The 17,477-nt window shown below is 42.5% G+C and overlaps 1 protein-coding gene and 1 pseudogene across 1 annotated transcript; both read left to right on the plus strand.

The window, feature by feature from the left end:
* Positions 1-2,229, plus strand: LOC114637747 (preferentially expressed antigen in melanoma-like protein 7). Its single transcript, XM_028786009.1, has 3 exons — positions 1-326; positions 792-1,382; positions 1,662-2,229. Exons 1-3 carry the CDS (start codon positions 40-42, stop codon positions 2,227-2,229), a joined length of 1,446 nt encoding a protein of 481 aa, XP_028641842.1. The 5' UTR covers positions 1-39.
* A 14,342-nt stretch (positions 2,230-16,571) lies between these two features.
* LOC114637744 lies at positions 16,572-17,477 on the plus strand (annotated as a pseudogene).

Here is a 17,477-nt window from a genome sequence, read left to right on the forward strand (position 1 = left end):
ATGCTTCAACAGATCTATTCTGACTGAAGATTCATCAAGATGAGCTTCCATGTCCCACCCACACTCCAGAGCTTAGCAGTACAAAGCTTGTTGAAGAATGAAGCCTTGGCCATGTCTGCTCTGCAGGAGCTGCCGAGAGTGTTGTTCCCACCACTCTTCAAGGAAGCCTTCACTGGCAGACACACAAAGATACTGAAGGCAATGGTGGCATCCTGGCCCTTTCCCTGCCTCCCTGTGGGGGCACTGATGAAATTCCCTGACATGATGATATTGCAAGCTGTGCTGGATGGTGTAGACATGCAGCTGACACGAAATTTTCACCCAAGGTAAACAATAACCAGGTAAAGCCAAATGGCTCACATTTAAGTGTAGGGAGAAGGACAACAGGGCTCATGGAGAATGGAGTCAAAGGTGTATCAGAGGTTTCCGCTGGCATCATCTTAAAGAGTCCTGGACAGCTGTTGAGTCCTTGTATCAAATGACCATTAAGTATGCAGTACAGCTTACAACCCATGTAGCTACACGGCCCTGTATCTCTACCAAGTAATAGGTATAGGGACAGCAGAAGTCCAGAGTAACAAATGGAGGAAGCAGGGCAGATCTCCAGATGCAGTTAAGGCCCTTGCACAGCAGGCTTGAGTTGATATATGGAGACCCAGCACTGGAAACTTAAATCTATAAGACAGACAAAATAGAGAAGTTAGCAGCTAACAAGAAAGATGCCTAGAAAAAGCTGGCTAATGGTTTTGGTCTTTTGTATCTTTTTACACTTCTACCTGTTTTACCCACAGAAGACAGAAGCTTCAAGTGCTGGATCTTAGAAATGTGCACCATGCCTTCTGGGATATTTCAGCTGGACCAGAAGATGGAGACCGCTCAGCAGAGACTGTGTGTGAAAAGCAAATACCAACACGCCTTCATAGATATGCACTGAGGCAACGTTTGAAGGTGGTCACTGACCTTTGTCTTGAGTTTGATCTGGACGAATACCAAACTTATTTCTTGCAGTGGGCACAGAAGAGAAGAGGTTCCCTGAACCTGTGCTGTGTAAAGATGCAGATTAAAGAATTGTCAATGTACACCGTCAGGAAGGTCTTGAAGATTTTCCAGCCAGATTGCATTGTGGAGTTAGAACTGAATACAGGGTGGACTCTGCCCACATTGGCATGCTTTGCACCTTCCCTGGGTCAGATGAAAAATCTTCGTAAACTCCTTCTAACACTAGTCGATGAGAAACTCTTTAGCTTTCTATTTATGTCAACAGACAAACATGAGAAGAGAATCACCAAGTTAATTTCTCAGTTCTCCAAATTCAACTGTCTCCGGCATCTCAACATGGTTGGTGTCTACTTTCTCAAGGACCACCTGAATGATTTGTTCAGGTAAGGAAGGAGGGAGAGCTCTTTTTGTTTTCACAGCAAACTTTTCCTGTTTCCCATATAGACGAGTGGTCATTGTAGATTTAGCAATAATGATCGAGTCTTATCATGATGGTGACTGGTCACAGCCTAAAATGGTGTGACCTGAGTGGAAGACTCCAACAGGCTGTGCTGGATGCTCACTGTCATCCCACAGGGACACTGACTCAAGATATGTGGTCTCCCCTACTCTAGGCTAGCCCTGTCACTCTATGCCAAGTTAATCCCATGGTCTCTCCTTAGGTGTCTGAAGACCCCATTGGAGTTCCTGTCCATTACTCTCTGCAAGTTCTCACAGTCAGATTTGGAGTCCTTTGCCCAGTGTCAGAGCCTTCATCATCTCAAACATCTGCATTTGTCAGGTATCATTTTGTGTGATCTGAGTCTTGTGCCTCTCAGAATTCTCCTAGAAAAAGTCACAGACACTCTGAAGACCCTGGAATTAGAACACTGTAGAATGACAGACTCTCAACTCAGTGCACTTTTCCCTGCCTTGAGTCGGTGCTCTCAGCTCATCGAGGTCAACTTCTATGATAATGACATCTCCATGGCTGTCCTAAGGAAACTTCTGCATCACACAACCAACCTAAGGCAGCTGAATGTTGAGTATTATCCTGCCCCTCTGGAGTGCTATGAAATTGGCTTTGTTGTCAGAGCAGGGACATTTTCCCAGCTTTCTTCTGAGCTTATGGACACACTTTGTACTGTAAGGCAGCCCCAGTCTGTCTCCTTTGCCTCTCAGACATGCCTTCAATGTTTACAGCGCTGTATCTATGACATGGAGACCAGACTTTGCCATTGTTGGCAGTAAATAGAAGGTTGCTTTTCGTTACTAAGAAATGAAAGTCTAGCCAGGCGGTGGTGGCGCACGCCTTTAATCCCAGCACTTGGGAGGCAGAGGCAGGCGGATTTCTGAGTTCGAGGCCAGCCTGGTCTACAGAGTGAGTTCCAGGACAGCCAAGACTACACAGAGAAACCCTGTCTCGAAAAAGAAAGAAGGAAAGAAGGAAAGAAGGAAATGAAAGTCTAGGGACAAGTCTGTGACCAAGGGGCTCCTGAGCACATGTCTTCTGATATTGTTCAATGTGTTGGAAACAAATAGGCTGACTTTGACATCTAGAGAGTGGAAATGTGAGGAGAAATGACTACTGGGATCATACAGTTGTGTATTTCAAGATGTGGATCTGTCCAAGACTAGATGTTCAACCAGTCACTTCTGTATTTAATTCTCAAGATGGACCACAATTGTATTAAATCGGTAGTCATAGTTAGTTAAATAAATAAATAAATAAATAATAAATAAATAAAATACATATTATTAAAACTCTAGGTGGAGGTTGCTTAGTAGATAACAGCACTGCCTGCTCATACCAAAAACCTGAGTTTGATTCCTAGCATCCACATGGAATCTCACAGCCATCTGTAAATATAGTTCCAGAGGCTCTGGCTCTGATACCCTTTCTGGCCTCCTCAAGAACTAGACACATGTTTGGTGCACAAATATAACATGCTGGCAAAATCTCCATACACATTAATTAATACCACCAACAAGAAGAGGAACTTTGTAGATTTTTGATAGGTCAGGGTGATATCCTGATAAATCTCGGTGTTCTTTTGGTCCTGTTCCTTTGCAATGGGTCTGTTACAATATGTATTATTCATCACTAAGCAGTGCATGGTGTTCTGTTCTTAGAGGGATTTTCCTTCTGCAGAAAGGTTCAACAGGTGCTGCCTTTCCCATCTTTATAATATTTTAGAAGTCAGTTTTCAGAAGAAGGCATTTGAAAGTTAATCCTGGAGCTTGAGATGGCTCATCAGTAGAGAGGGCTGAGGACCTATCTGTGCTTCCCAGCACCCACATGGCAGTTCCTAACTGTAACAGAGCACATGATGTTCCTGTAGAGAACCTTGGTTCAGAGAAGGCATCTGTGCTATGATGGAGACTCTCTCCTAAGAAAGCTAGCACTTCTTTTGGCATGTGGCATCCTGTATTTACTAAATATGTATTATGAAACTCCTTAATAAAAAAAAAAAAAAAGCCAGGCAGTGGTGGCGCACGCCTTTAACCCCAGCACTTGGGAGGCAGAGGCAGGCAGATCTCTGAGTTCTGAGTTCGAGGCCAGCCTGGTCTACAGATTGAGTTCCAGGACAGGCAGGGCTACACAGAGAAACCCTGTCTCAAAAAAACAACAACAAAAAAAAATCCTTAATGTTTTTTAAATGGAGAATTGAAAGGGCTGTCTGGCCTTAAGCTAATCGTAAATGATGATATTTCTGCTCCACCCTTATAGGATCACAGCTATCTACTACAATGCTTAGCATCAGTTCATAAAGTTTTCTATGCTGGACGAAGGGTTTGAGTGTGTGCAATATTCATGTTTGAATGTCTATGTGCAGTCCAGAGGTTGACACTTTTCCTCAACCTAAGCTTTTTTGAGACAGGGTCTCTCACTGAACATAGAGCTCACTTCTTTGTTAGACTGTGGCCAGTAGTCTCCCCACCATATATAGTGTTATGTTGAGTTATGCAGATCTATCTGCAAGACCTGGAATTTAAAGACTTTAAAGAATGAGGCACACTGAAATGCAATCCTGCAGGCTTTACTCAGTTTCAGAGTAGTTTTATACACAAATGTAATAAAGAAAACAATGATATAAGGAAGGTTGTTTGAGTTCAGAAAAACACAAAGAACATGTAAATAAACATCAATAAGTACATACTAAATATTAAATACATAATTTCTTAGGATAGACCAATTTAAATACAATTTCCTGGCACATACTATAGATTATATCTGGAAAAGCAAGGTACAAGGACATGTCTAGATTCAGGGTACACTGAAGACAGCACTCAGCATATCCCTTCCCCAGATTGGGTTCTATAGCTGCTTCCATAATTCAACAAGAATAAACATGTCTTCTAAACTGAACACTAGTGTTTGTTGCAGATATGAAATCACGTCCAAGAACAATCCATAGAACAGGATACACTTTAGGTAAAAGGCACTCTGCCTTTTTTTCCTGGAGCCTCTCTCACAGTTCCCCAAGGCACTGTTCTCTCTGGCTGTGGGGACACACACAGAGAGGGAAGGGAGGGGGGAGGGAGGGAAGGAGGGGAGGGTGGGGAGGGAGGGAGGGAGGGAGGGAGGGAGTCATAAATAAATTTTAGATTTATTTATGTGTATGAGTGATTTTGGTATGAATGGACTTGTTCTACAAGGATGCTTTGTTCCTATAGAGGTGAGGGTGTTAGATCCCTTAGAACTGGAGTTAAAGATGGTTAAGCTTCCATATGGATGCTGAGAATCAAACCCAGGTCCTCTAAACTGAACACTAGTGTTTGTTGCAGATATGAAATCACGTCCAAGAACAATCCATAGAACAGGATACATCCAGTGCACTTTACCACTAAGCCATCCTCCACAGTTCATTTTTTAATGATGGCTGTGTGATCTGGTATTTATAATGTTATGCTGGCTTGATGTGTGAACCATACTTGTAGTAGGAAAGATGGTTTGACTGTGCTTGTTTTGATATTGTCTTCTGTTAATGATGTTTCATGAATTGCTGCTGAGCCAGTGACCTTTAGATACTAAGGACCTTATAGAAAATGGGCATTTGTCTTCCACACAGTGTGATGGATGTTAAATCTACAATTCTAACCTCATGTGTGTAGTGTTCTCTCTCTCTCTCTCTCTCTCTCTCTCTCTCTCTCTCTCTCTCTCTCTCTCTCTCCCCGTGTATGTGTGTGTGTGTTTGCTGCATTGTGAGTGTTGGTTTATGCATGTCATGATATGTAGACACCAGAGGACATCTTTTGCACTTTGGTTCTCTTTTGCCACAGTAGGGATCAAACTCAGGTCCTTTGAGTTTGTATGGTAACGGCTTCCATCCACTCAGCCATCTCTCCTGGCCATTTCTTATCATGTTGAACAGAAGTGTTGAAATAAATAAAAAAATCAGAACAATGTGGCACCTGACAAGTGTAGACAGATCATTATTGGCTACCTAGTCAGTTTGAGGCCAGCCATGGATACATAAGACTCAAACTTAATAAAATAAATATTTTAATACTCTGATACTTGAAATTGTGAGCTTTAAATTCATGACAAACCTATACATGAGAACAGTATGGTGGACATGTCTTTTATTTCAGCACTTGAAGGCAGAGGCAAGTCAATCTTTGATTTGAGGCCAGCTATGTCTACATAGTGAATTTCAGTGCCACAGAATGAAACTCTGCTCAAACTAGCAAAATCTGCACATGAAAATTTAAAATCATCTCTATAGAATGCCCAACAACCCATATATTCCTGATTCAATTTGCTCAGCTCATGCATGGCAGGTTTCATGAAGATAAGTTTACTCACATACAAGACCGATGATTCAGCCCCAGGATTTGAACACAAGTGGAGTAACCTGCTGTCATAAAATGGAGTCACTCCAAGGCTGAAAGATACCATATTCTTTGAAACTATTTAACAGGAAAGAACATAGATTGACCTCCAAAACATTCAAGTTAAGCTATAGCAAATCAAGCATAGTGACATGTGCCCACAATCCAAGTACATAGGAGGTAGAGGCAGGAGAATCAGGAGTTCAAGGCAAGCCTGGACTACAGATTGAGACCATGTCTTGAAAGAAAAATAAGACCAAAATAATGACATGAGTCAAGGACATGAAACCAATATTAGACCAATGAAGAACAAGGCCTGTTGGCAAAAGCCTATAATCCGAGCTACTCTATAATCCTCCAGCTACTTTGGAGGCTGAGCCAGCAGGATCAAAGGGACATATGAAAAATTCTTTTAGAAACTCACTACCACAAAGGATAATTTAATAGAATTTTTTTAAACAGGAGTTTATGTAGGCATGATAATGTATCCCTTTAATCCCTAACTGGAGAGGCAGAGGCACATGAATCTATGAGTTAGATGACAGCCTAGTCTACATAGGGAGTTTTAAGATGATCAGTGTCATGGGGCAAGAAAGTGAATAGATTTATTAGAATGGCTTACAGGCTGTGGTTCAGCTAATCCAACTATGGCTCTCTACCAACTGAAATTCCAAGAGTCAGTAGTTACTCAGTCCATGAGGTTAGATGTCGCAGGTGTTCAGTATATGCTGGAATCCCAAAGAAGTGCTTCTAATGCCAGTGAAGGAAAGGACTTGCTAGCAAGAACAAGCAGGCAAAGAGGAAGCCTCCCCTTTCTACACTCTTTATTTAGACTGCTAGAAGAAGGTGTTGCCCAGATTAAAGATAGATCTTTGTACCTATGTGTAGGCATACATTTTTTACAACCTACTTTTAATAAGGCTTCTACCTTCTCCTCTAATCCACCACCCAGAATAAGTACCAGAAGAGAAAAGTTGTTAGGGTGTGGGGGAAGTGGAACTATTCAGCAATAGTTCTTTGGCATCATCAGTACAGTCCCATAGCAAACACCAACTACGACTCAGCAGCTACAGACCAGTCCTCTAGGCAGGCAGACAACAGGCATGAACCAGCAGCAAAGTCCAGTCTTTTCGTCAGGCAAAGACCAGGTATGAACTGGCAGCTGTAATTCAATCCTGAAGAAGCCACCCAGCTCTATAACCAGCCTGAGGTGAGGCTACTGAAACAGCAAGGTGCCATAGGAACCTCATGAGAAGTTCTTCAGTGAGTGTCTTTCAATGGCAATATTATCACAAGTTGAGCTCAACAATGCTATATAAGTCAAAACAATACAGATATGTTGTTAGAGAAGAAAACCATACCAAGAAAGAACAAACCAAACCAATGCCCAGTGCTGGTCTCCCACTGTCTGTTATAGTCCTTCATCACAGGTACTTTCACATGTTGGCTATAATCAAAACATCCTCTTACCTGTGTCCGCTTCAGTAAAACATTCTAGCACATGTCAGCTTAGCAAGATATCCTTTCACCTGTGTATCCCAGCAAAACATCATTTGACATAATAAACATAAAGAAATGTTCAGGGGCCCGAGCATAGAGTAGGTCGCAGGCGGCAGCTCCGTACCCAACCCCAGAAAACCGAGAGAAACAGGGACTCCCAGGAGCTTGAACTCACGCAGCATCCCAGGTAAGGTAAAAGCAACACTCACCCCAAACAAGGAGCAACCGGGACCCACTGGGACCCAGGAATTTGCTCCTGGCCCAGGGCGGGCTCCATCCGGTCTGGGCCCGAGCACTTGCGAATCCCGGGAGGCAGCTCTGTACCCAATCTCGCAGAATCCAGAGGAAGCGGGGCTCGCAGGACCTCTGTGCCAAGCAGGGTCTTGGGCTAGGAGGTGGCAGTGCTTGCCCCCAAACAGGGAGCGGCTAGGACCCACTGGGACCCACTGGAACTCACTGAGACCCAGGAATCCGCTCCTGACCCAGAGCCCCGGCCCCTTCCGGTTTCCACCTGAACACTGAGCATATCTTGGGCCTCAGCTCTAACTCAAGCAGCAAAACCCATCCTAAACAGTTCTGACACAACCTAGATAATAGGAAAGACAGGCCCCAGTCAGAGACAGCACAGATAACACAAAGGTGATCCAGATGGCGAAAGGCAAGCGCAAGAACACAAGCACCAGCAACCCAAGGTACTTGCCAGTATCAGAACCTAGTTCTCCCACATTAGAAAGTCCTGAACTCCCCATATCACCAGGAAAACAAGAACTAGATCTAAAATCACTTCTAATGATGATGCTAGAGGACTACAAGAAGGAAGTAAATAACACTATCAAAAAACTTGAGGAGAACACAGGAAAACAGGATGAAGTCCTTAAAGAAACACAAAAATCCTTTAAAGAATTACAAGAAAACACAAACAAACAGATGAAGGAATTGAACAAAACTATTCAGGACATAAAAATGGAAGTGGAAACAATAAAGAAATCACAAAGGGAGACTATCCTGGAGATAGAAAACCTAAGAAAGAAATCAGGAGTCATAGACACAAGCATCACCAACAGAATACAAGAGACAGAAGAAAGAATCTCAGGTGCAGAAGATACCTTAGAAAATATTGACACAACTATCAAAGAAAATGCAAAATGCAAAAAGTTGTTATCTCAAAATATCCAGGAAATCCAGGACGCAATGAGAAGACCAAACCTAAGGATAATAGGTATAGATGAGAGTGAAGATTCCCAACTTAAAGGGCCGGTAAATATCTTCAACAAAATTATTGAGGAAAACTTCCCGAACCTAAGGAATGAGATGCCCATAATCACACAAGAAGCCTACAGAACACCAAACAGACTAGATCAAAAAAGAAACACCTCCCGTCACATAATAATCAAGACACAAAATGTACAAAACAAAGAAAGAATTTTAAAAGCAGTTAGGGAAAAAGGCCAAATAACATATAAAGGCAAACCAATCAGAATTACACCTGACTTCTCACCATATACTATAAAAGCCAGAAGATCCTGGACAAATATCATACAAACCCTAAGAGAACATAAATGCCAGCCCAAGCTACTTTACCCAGCAAAACTCTCAATTACCATAGATGGAGAAACTAAGATATTCCATGACAAAACTGAATTTACACAGTATCTTCCCACAAATCCAGCTTTACAAAGGATAATAGCAGGAAAGCTCCAATACAAGGAGGGCAATCATACCCTAGAAAGAGCAAGAAAATAATCCTTTTCCATCAAACCCAAAAGAAGATATCCACACAAACGATGTCTCCACTATTAGCAAAAATGACAGGAAGCAATAACACCCTCTCCTTAATATCTCTTAACATCAATGGACTCAATTCCCCAATAAAAAGGCATAGGCTAACGGACTGGATACGCAAACAGGACCCAGCTTTTTGCTGCTTACAGGAAACCCACCTCAGTGACAAAGACAGACACTACCTTAGAGTAAAAGGTTGGAAAACAATTTTTCAAGCAAATGGTCCTAAGAAACAAGCGGGAGTAGCCATTCTAATATCGAATAAAATCGACTTTCAACTTAAAACTATCAAAAAGGATAAGGAAGGGCATTTCATACTTGTCAAAGGAAAAGTCAATCAACATGAACACTCAATTCTGAATATCTATGCGACAAATACAAGAAGGCGTCGACTTTCATAAAAGAAACCTTACTAAAGCTCAAAACACACATTGCACCACACATAATAATAGTGGGAGACTTCAACACCCCACTCTCAGCAATGGATAAATCATGGAAACAGAAACTAAATAGAGATACAGTAAAACTAACAGAAGTTATGAACCAAATGGACTTAACAAATATCTATAGAACATTTCACCCTAAAGCAAAAGAATATACCTTTTTCTCAGCACCTCATGGTACCTTCTCCAAAATAGACCATATAATTGGGCACAAGACAGGCCTCAACAGATATAAGAAAATTGAAATAATTCCCTGCATCCTATCAGATCACCATTGTCTAAGGCTGGTCTTCAAAAAATGACAAAGAGAATGGAAAGCCCACATTCACATGGAAACTGAACAACACCCTACTCCTTGATAATCAGGTAAGGGAAGAAATAAAGAAATTAAAAACTTTTTAGAATTTAATGAAAATGATGACACATCATACCAAAATCTATGGGATACAATGAAAGCAGTACTAAGAGGAAAATTCATAGCTCTAAGTGCCTACAAAAAGAAACTGGAGGGAGCATACACTAACAGCTTGACAGAGCACCTGAAAGACATAGAACAAAGAGAAGCTAATACACCCAAGAGGAGTAGACGGCAGGAAATAATCAAACTCAGGGCTGAAATCAACCAAATAGAAACAAAAAGAACTATCCAAAGAATCAATAAAACTAGGAACTGGTTCTTTGAGAAAATCAACAAGATAGATAAACCCTTAGCCAGACTAATCAGAGGGCAGAGAGACAGTATCCAAATTAATAAAATCAGAACTGAAAAGGGTGACATAACAACAGAAACTGAGGAAATTAAAAAAATCATCAGATCCTACTACAAAAGCCTATATTCAACAAAATTGGAAAATTTGGATGAAATGGACAATTTCCTAGACAAATACCAGTTACCAATGTTAAATCAGGACCAGATAAACCATCTAAACAGTCCCATAACCCCAAAAGAAATAGAAGCAGCCATTAAAAGTCTCCCTACAAAGAAAAGCCCAGGACCAGATGGTTTAAGTGCAGAATTCTATCAGACCTTCAAGGAAGACCTAATTCCAATTCTTTTCAAACTATTCCACAAAATAGAAACAGAAGGTACATTACCCAACTCATTCTTTGAAGCCACAATTACACTCATACCTAAGCCACACAAAGACCCAACATAGAAAGAGAACTTCAGGCCGATCTCTCTTATGAACATTGATTCAAAATTACTCAATAAAATTCTAGCAAACCGAATCCAAGAACACATCAAAACAATTATCCATCACGATCAAGTTGGCTTCATCCCAGGAATGCAGGGTTGGTTCAATATTCGGAAATCCATCAATGTAATCCATTATATAAACAAACTCAAAGAAAAAAACCACATGATCATCTCACTAGATGCTGAGAAAGCATTTGACAAAATTCAACACCCCTTCATGATAAAAGTCTTGGAAAGGTCAGGAATTCAAGGTCCATACCTAAACATAGTAAAAGCAATATACAGCAAACCAGTAGCCAGCATTAAACTAAATGGAGAGAAACTTGAAGCAATCCCACTAAGATCAGGGACTAGGCAAGGCTGCCCACTCTCCCCCTACTTATTTAATATAGTATTGGAAGTCCTAGCCAGAGCAATTAGGCAACACAAGGAGGTCAAAGGGATACAAATTGGAAAGGAAGAAGTCAAAATCTCACTATTGGCAGATGATATGATAGTGTACTTAAGTGACCCCAAAACTTCCACCAGAGAACTCCTAAACCTGATAAACAACTTTAGCAAAGTGGCTGGATATAAAATTAACTCAAGCAAATCAGTAGCCTTCCTCTACTCAAAAGATAAACTGGCTGAGAAAGAAATTATGGAAATGACACCCTTCAAAATAGTCACAGATAATATAAAATACCTTGGTGTGAACCTAACCAAGCAAGTAAAAGACCTGTATGACAAGAACTTCATTCCCCTGAAGAAAGAAATCGAAGCAGATCTCAGAAGATGGAAAGATCTCCCATGCTCATGGATTGGAAGGATTAATATAGTAAAAATGGCTATTTTGCCAAAAGCCATCTACAGATTTAATGCAATCCCCATCAAAATTCCCACTCAATTCTTCTCAGAGATAGAAAGAGCAATCTTAAAATTTATTTGGAGTAACAAAAAACCCAGGATTGCGAAAACTACTCTCAGCAATAAAAGAACTTTTGGAGGAATCACCATCCCTGACTTCAAGCTGTACTACAAAGCAATAGTGATAAAAACTACATGGTATTGGAACAGAGACAGGCAGGAGGATCAGTGGAATAGAATAGAAGACCCAGAAATGAACCCCCATACCTATGGTCACTTGATCTTTGACAAAGGGGCTAAAACCATCGAATGGAGAAAAGATAGCATTTTCAACAAATGGTGATGGTCCAACTGGTAGTCAGCATGTAGAAAAAAGCAAATTGATCCATACTTATCTCCTACAAAGCTCAATTCCAAGTGGATTAAGGACCTCCACCTAAAACCAGCCACACTGAAACTAATAGAAGAGAAACTGGGAAAAAACCTGGAATACATAGGCACAGGGAAAAAGTTCCTGAACAGAACACCAATGGCCTGTGCTCTAAGACCAAAAATTGACAAATGGGACCTCATAAAGCTGCAAAGCTTCTGTAAAGCAAAGGGCACAGTCAATAGGACAGAGCGGCAACCTACAGATTGGGAAAAGATCTTCACCAACCCTACATCTGATAAAGGGCTAATATCCAAGGTATACAAAGAACTGAAGAAATTAGACTCTAGACAATCAAAGAACCCTATTAAAAAATGGAGCACAGAGCTGAACAAAGAATTCTCAACTGAGGAAGTTCGAATGGTTGAGAAGCACCTAAAGAAGTGTTCAGGATCACTAGTCATCAGGGAAATGCAAATGAAAACAACACTGAGATTCCACCTCACACCAGTCAGAATGGCTAAGATCAAAAACACAGGTGACAGCACATGTTGGTGAGGATGTGGAGAAAGAGGAACACTCCTCCACTGTTGGTGGGATTGTAAACTGGTACAACCACTATGGAAGGCAGTCTGGCAGTATCTCAGAAAATTGAACATAGTGTTACCTGGGGACCCAGCTATACCACTCCTGGGCATATACCCAAAAGAAGTTTCACCATACAACAGGGACACATGCTCCACCATGTTCATAGCAGCCTTATTTATAATAGCCAGAAGTTGGAAAGAACCCAGATGCCCTTCGACAGAAGAATGGATGCAGAAAATGTGGTACATTTATACAATGGAGTAGTACTCAGCTATTAAGAACAATCAGGTCACAAAATTCCTAGGCAAATGGATGGAGTTGGAAAATATCATCTTGAGTGAGATGACCCAATCTCAAAAGAACATACTTGGTATGCACTCACTGACAAGTGGATATTAGACCAAAAGCTCACAATGTCTAAGAATCTACATATAGACCACATAAAACTCACATAGAAGAAGGAAGACCAAAGTATGAATGTGTTGGTCCTTTCTAGAAGGAGTATCAAAAGTTTCAACCAGAACTCCCAAAGTCTAAACCAGAGAGCACAAAGGGAGGGACTCACGCACCTGTATAGGGAATTGAGGGTGACCTTGTTAGACTTCAGTGAAAGTTTGGATCGCCTACTGTGTGGGAATTCGAGAGCAGGGAGATGGGACTGGGAGGATGTTTGGAGCACACCATCACAAAAATTAGGAGGAGTGGGTATGGGATAAGGGATCTTGGGGGAGAATGAGAAAGGAGATAACATTGAAAGGTAAATATGTATAATACCCAATAAAAAACCCACACAGATAAAGGATTTTTTTAAAAAAGGGAGTTTACTTATCTTAAATTAATTTCAAAAGTTTCTAGGAGATGCAAATTGGCTAAGATCCTATTTTAAGCTCTCCACAAAAGAACTTAAATCTCTGTTCAATATTCTCAAGAGAGAGGTAAACCCTAACTTCCTCAACAGTTAATTGACAGAAGAGAGGTAATCTCACAAAAAGTAGAAAAAGCTATTTCCAATCGATATATCATATAGTCTGATTAATTGTCAGTGGTGCGATAAAAGTCCTTTGACAAAAGATTATTAATATAGATTTATATATCCTTAAATAAGGTCTTCATGACTCTCTGAGTGTAGAAGGAGCAACTGTAGGCGCTTCTGCCCTGATTTTACAAGAACTCTGAAAAATTGGCTTTAAAACAAAAAAGGGGGAACGGTACCCCCTCAGAAGGAGCCCCCCTGAAATACTCTCCATCATGCCTTGTTCACTTTTCTCTCTCTAAAGCTGAAAGCTCTTGTAAAATATCTTGCTGACCATGTTGGTGACCTCGGGCATCACCAAGACCAACAAAACTTTGCCACAGATATGGGGAAGGACCCTCATACCCGTAAAGGGAATGCCCCAGACCCAGTTCCCTTATGGAGCCGAGGACTGATATGCCTGTCCAATACCACAGAAGGCACAGCTAACCGGCTACCACAAATATTAATGAAAAAAATAGATACTCTCACAAAGCCAGGCCCAACCATAAATACGATGAATAACAATTTACATCCAGGGAAGAGAAATCTCCCTGAGAATCCCCTTCTTTTTTCTTTCCAGGTAAAAATGAATCACCCGTGATGCCTGCTATTAGAAGTTCTAATCCAGATGGGCCAGAAGCCAGGATCCTCGCCCTTATCCTCACCCCCTACCTTTTCCCACCTGCACAAGGTTCCCTGAAGCTTGGCAACTGCAAGATCCTGCTTGGCAACTACAGATAGACTCAAAGCAGTGTACCATATCATCTGAAGAATAGCAAGGAAACCATAACTCAAGCAGTGTACCATATCTTCTGAAGAATAGCAGGTTGCAGTCCTCCTCGCCCCCACGAATAACTAGGGCCTGCCGGTCGGGTCAAGTGGCACCCAGACGTGGGGCTCGAGGCACGGACCCCTCTGGACGGACCCTCATTGAGAGGATGTGCGCAGGACATCAAGATTGAGGGAGACAGAGATCGTCGCCCGCGACCTGTCATCCACGGAACCAGATTGATGCTGCCATCAAGAAGACGGTTGAAGTTCATTACCATCAGCCGAAAATTGAAGAGGATCCAGAAGTGACTCTGCAGGAGACTGACACAGCTGCCAGCTCCCCTGCCTCCCCCTACGGTCGACCGCTAGACTTCCATGCCCTCCAGAAGGGTTCCTGGTATGCCTGGCTTTGCCCCCGTTTCTCTCGCTAGAGAGCTTGGCCTCTTGATCACCACAACAAAAATTGGCTTTTTCCTAAACCAAGGCCGCCCTTGATATGGCCGCTAACATTGGGGAGCCTTCCTATATGACAATATTACACCCCAAACTGACAAATGGTTGGTAACTTGAACATTTATAAGGGACTAGGATGGCTGTGAGTCAGCCCAATGACGGGATTATTGTAGGTCCACTTCCCAGGGGCCCACCCAATGCAGCCGAAAAGGAGTGCGTGGTGCTGGGAGTGGGTGCAGCCTACATGGCCTAAGACAGGGCTCTCACCCTCCTTTCACCCACATCGGAGTCCCTTGACGTTGCCCATCGTCGACAGCCTAAAGCCTTCGACCATCGATGTGACTCGTCTCACATCAGTGTTTTGGGGTTGTGAACTTGTCTAAGACCCCCCATAATTAGACATCCAAATTCAAAATTCACATAGTTGGGATTGATCATAAGATGCCTTCTCTAACTAAACAGAGAAGGGGGAGATGCCAGAAGCCAGGACCCTCGCCCTTACCCTCACCCCCTACCTTTCCCCACCTGCACAATATCCTCTGAAGCTTGGCAACTGCAAGATCCTGCTTAGCAACTGCAGATAGACTCAAAGCAGTGTACCATATCATCTTAAGAATAGCAGGGAGACCATAACTCAAGCAGTGTACCATATCTTCTGAAGAACAACAGGTAGATCATAATTCAAGGCAGTGTACCGTATAGACCATGACATGTTTCAAGGCACAGGCCAAGAAGATTTTGTACTTTTCCACCACCTGGCCCCTCTTACCCCCTCCCCTTGTAAAACATGCTATAAAAAAGCATTTCATGTTCAAAATAAATAAATAAATAAATAAATAAATTATTTTTTTTTAAAAAAAGAAATGTTCAATGTCCTTAGACATAACGGAAATACAAATCAAAACAACTCTGAGATTCCATCTTACACCTGTCAGCATGGTTGAGATCAATAATACAGGTGACAACTCATGCTGGAGAATATGTGGGGCAAAGGAAACACTCCTTCATTGCTGGTGGGAGTGCAAACTTGTACAGCTATGATGGAAATCAATATGGTATTTCCTCAGAAAATTGGGACTCAATCTACCACAAGACCAACGTATACCACTCCTGGGCATATTCCCAAAAGACACTCCATCCCACCACAAGGATAGTTGTTCAACTGTGTTCCTAGTAGCTTTATTTATAAAAGTCAGAAACTGGAAATAATATAAGTGTCCTTCAACAAATAAATGGATAAAGAAAATGTGGTTTATTTTACACAAGGGTGTAAAACTGTATTACTAAGCTGTTTTAAAAGAAAATAAGTATCAGTTGTATGATGGTGGTTCTTACCTTTAAGCCCAGCACCTGGGAAGCAATTTCTAGTCCAGCCTGGTCTACAGAATGAGTTCCAGAGCAGCCAATGCTACATATATACAAAAAGAAACTCTGTCTCAAATGAATGAATGAGTGAAAAAGAAAAAAGAATAAGTGAAAGTAAGAAACAGGTGCCCGCCTCCAACGCCTCAGCGGTCGGGGGCACTCCCAGTCCGCAGCCTTCGGGCGGGGCGGGCCTCCGGAAGAGGCCGCTGTGCTTCCGGCCGGGTCGAGCGCCGGGCGGCGGGCGCTTTGTGCGCAGGACCGCGAGTCTCAGCCGGGCTGGGCCGGGCCCCTGCGGGGCTCTGATGGCGGCAGCCACGGACTGGATCCATTTTGTCCCGGGAGCCGGCGGGCGGGGAACGCGGAGCCGCGGGGCGGCCGCTTTGTCTCCCGCATCCCAGCGGCGGCGGGCGTTGGGCGCGGGCAGCGCGGGGACCCGCGAGGAACGAGCGGCCTAGTGGGCCCCCGGCCCACTCGACGCCTAGAGCATGCAGCCATCTGGCGGCTGGCTCGCCCCGGACTTGCCCTGAAGGTTAAAACTGGACAAGGATCCACCACCTTTTTGACAGGTGTTTGAGAACACCACTGGTACACAATTCTGACAGTATTTCATGATAATGGATGGAGACAGCTCTACAACAGATGCTTCTCAACTAGGGATTTCTGCAGAGGAAGTCATTATGTGATCCAGCCCCGTGATGATCGTAAAAGATGCCAAAGATTGTGTTCAGGAATGTGTGAGTGAATTTATAAGCTTCATAACGTCCAAAGCAAGCGAAAGGTATCATCAGGAGAAGTGGAAGACAATCAATGGGGAGGGCATTTTGTTTGCTATGTCCACTCTAGGCTTTGACAGCTACATGGAGCCTCTGAAACTACCTTCAGAAGTTCAGAGAGGCCATGAAAGGAGAGAAGGGCATTGCTGCAGCAGTCTCTGCTACAGATGGATTCAGCGGGGAGCTCGCAGAGGAGGCATTCACTAACCAGTTACCTACTGGCTTAATAACTGCAGATGGTCAACAACAAAATGTTATGGTTTACACGACGTCCTATCAACAGATTTCTGGTGTCCAGCAAATTCAGTTTTTGTGATCTGAAGAAAGGATGGCGAGCCGGACTTGTGAGGAGAGTGAGAGACTGACGAAGTCTGGAGCAGAGGCATTGGGAGGAAGTGAGGGTGGAGCCGCCTCCTTGTACAATACGTAGCTGTAATGTAGCTTCCTGATGCTTGAATAATTGAGGTGTTAATTCTGACTTGAGAATCTTTTTCATGAATGGTTTTAAAAGAAAAAAATGGATTTTAAAGGTATTAAACTATTTTTGTTTTGTACGAGA

Source organism: Grammomys surdaster, unplaced genomic scaffold (assembly GCF_004785775.1).
Source record: "Grammomys surdaster isolate TR1022 unplaced genomic scaffold, NIH_TR_1.0 125408, whole genome shotgun sequence".
Lineage (NCBI taxonomy): Eukaryota > Metazoa > Chordata > Mammalia > Rodentia > Muridae > Grammomys > Grammomys surdaster.

Coding starts and splice junctions, on each gene's coding strand:
- LOC114637747 (XM_028786009.1), top strand. CDS start 40: ATGAGCTTCCATGTCCCACCCACACTCCAGAGCTTAGCAGTACAAAGC. Junction 327..791: donor ACACGAAATTTTCACCCAAG/GTAAACAATAAC, acceptor TTTTACCCACAG/AAGACAGAAGCTTCAAGTGC. Junction 1,383..1,661: donor CACCTGAATGATTTGTTCAG/GTAAGGAAGGAG, acceptor GTCTCTCCTTAG/GTGTCTGAAGACCCCATTGG.